The sequence below is a fragment of the Trichechus manatus genome, unplaced genomic scaffold, assembly GCF_000243295.1.
Source record: "Trichechus manatus latirostris isolate Lorelei unplaced genomic scaffold, TriManLat1.0 scaffold00054, whole genome shotgun sequence".
NCBI lineage: Eukaryota > Metazoa > Chordata > Mammalia > Sirenia > Trichechidae > Trichechus > Trichechus manatus.
This window is the reverse complement of record NW_004443990.1, coordinates 19407-20657: the sequence shown is the minus strand read 5'-3', so window position 1 is coordinate 20657 and position 1251 is coordinate 19407. Positions and strand designations below refer to the sequence as shown.

Below are 1251 nucleotides of genomic sequence, written 5' to 3'. Positions count from 1 at the left end.
GTATTTTTAATAAATCACTTATTTGGACATACAGAGGTTCTAAGTAGGATCAGACAAGTAGGGACAGACAACCAAACAGGATATCTTTAATAAAATTACTACTTATTTATATTCTTAAATCAAGTTACTTTTGGACAATGTAAAACATTATACAAAATTAAAACAGAGACACTCCTTTGGAACGCAGATAACTTGACACATTTACCTTAATGATCTGAGTAAGGGTTTGTGATGATGACTCTGCCACCAAAGCTAACAAAAGACTTCTGTGTAACTCTCTAACGCTGGAAGCGATCATTACGGAGAACGGAGTAAAAGCCCTTCTGTGGTCACTGGTATCTTCAGCAACAGAAAGAAACTGCTTTGAACCTTCCAAGATGGCAGATAAAACTTGCAGAGCACAGGCACGTGTCTGAAATTTCAGGAGGATTCACATCTGTTAGTTAAAAAGCAGAAGTCGGACCCTGTTCTTATAGCTATGTATTTTAATTTTCAAAGTATTTAGGATCATTTTAATTAGTAAAATAAAGGCGATGGGACTATCTATCGCATCTAAAAAAAAGTATCCATGAACTAGACCACTTGCAGCCCCCACCTAAAAAAAAAACCCTTTAAATCCCATTGCTGTCAGGCTTTCTTATAGTAAGGAGTAAGTCTTAGCTACACCATAGTAAAACAACCTGAAATTCTGAGCGTGAGAACAGCTTAAAGATTACGGGTCTGGTTTATTCAAGCATACAGCCAACTGAAAAGACAGAATGAAACAGCCCATGAGGTAGAAACAAATACGCCCATCTACAGTCTGTTTAATATCAAACTTTGAGGACGTTCTGCTTTATATTCTATTCTGAAGCATCCGTGAGTGCTCAATGTTACTTAACTGAAATAGGATATTGGTTATTTTCTCACAATGAGATATAAAATCTATATAGAAGTTTGATACTGTAACAAATTATACTTGCTATAATTCTGATTTAATTTCCTTTAAACCTCATTTACTATACCTTTGTTGTTGCAAAAATGTTATTTGCCATACAGGATCTGATTTAAGTTCTGTTTCATTTATTCTTATATCGATATTTAATAAACTGTTTACCAGTTCTAATCATCACTTTCAGCAGAAATTACTGATGCACAAGCAAACCATAATAGGTGGAGCTCTCCAGAGAGCTCATTTTGTTGAGTAAGTTTTTACTGTCTGAATATTCACAATGATGGATGAGAGGCTTTTCAATCATATAAACATCAGGC

General features: G+C 34.8%; 1 protein-coding gene across 1 annotated transcript in view; it reads right to left on the bottom strand.

The window, feature by feature from the left end:
* HEATR6 (HEAT repeat containing 6) overlaps nt 1–1251 on the bottom strand; it is a gene marked incomplete at its 3' end in the record, with an annotated part of 35157 nt that overhangs the window by 15572 nt on the left and 18334 nt on the right. Inside the window, exon 8 of the mRNA XM_023732836.1 lies at nt 171–412. Within this exon, the coding sequence (XP_023588604.1) occupies nt 171–412 (242 nt within the window). The remainder of the gene's footprint in view (nt 1–170; nt 413–1251) is intronic.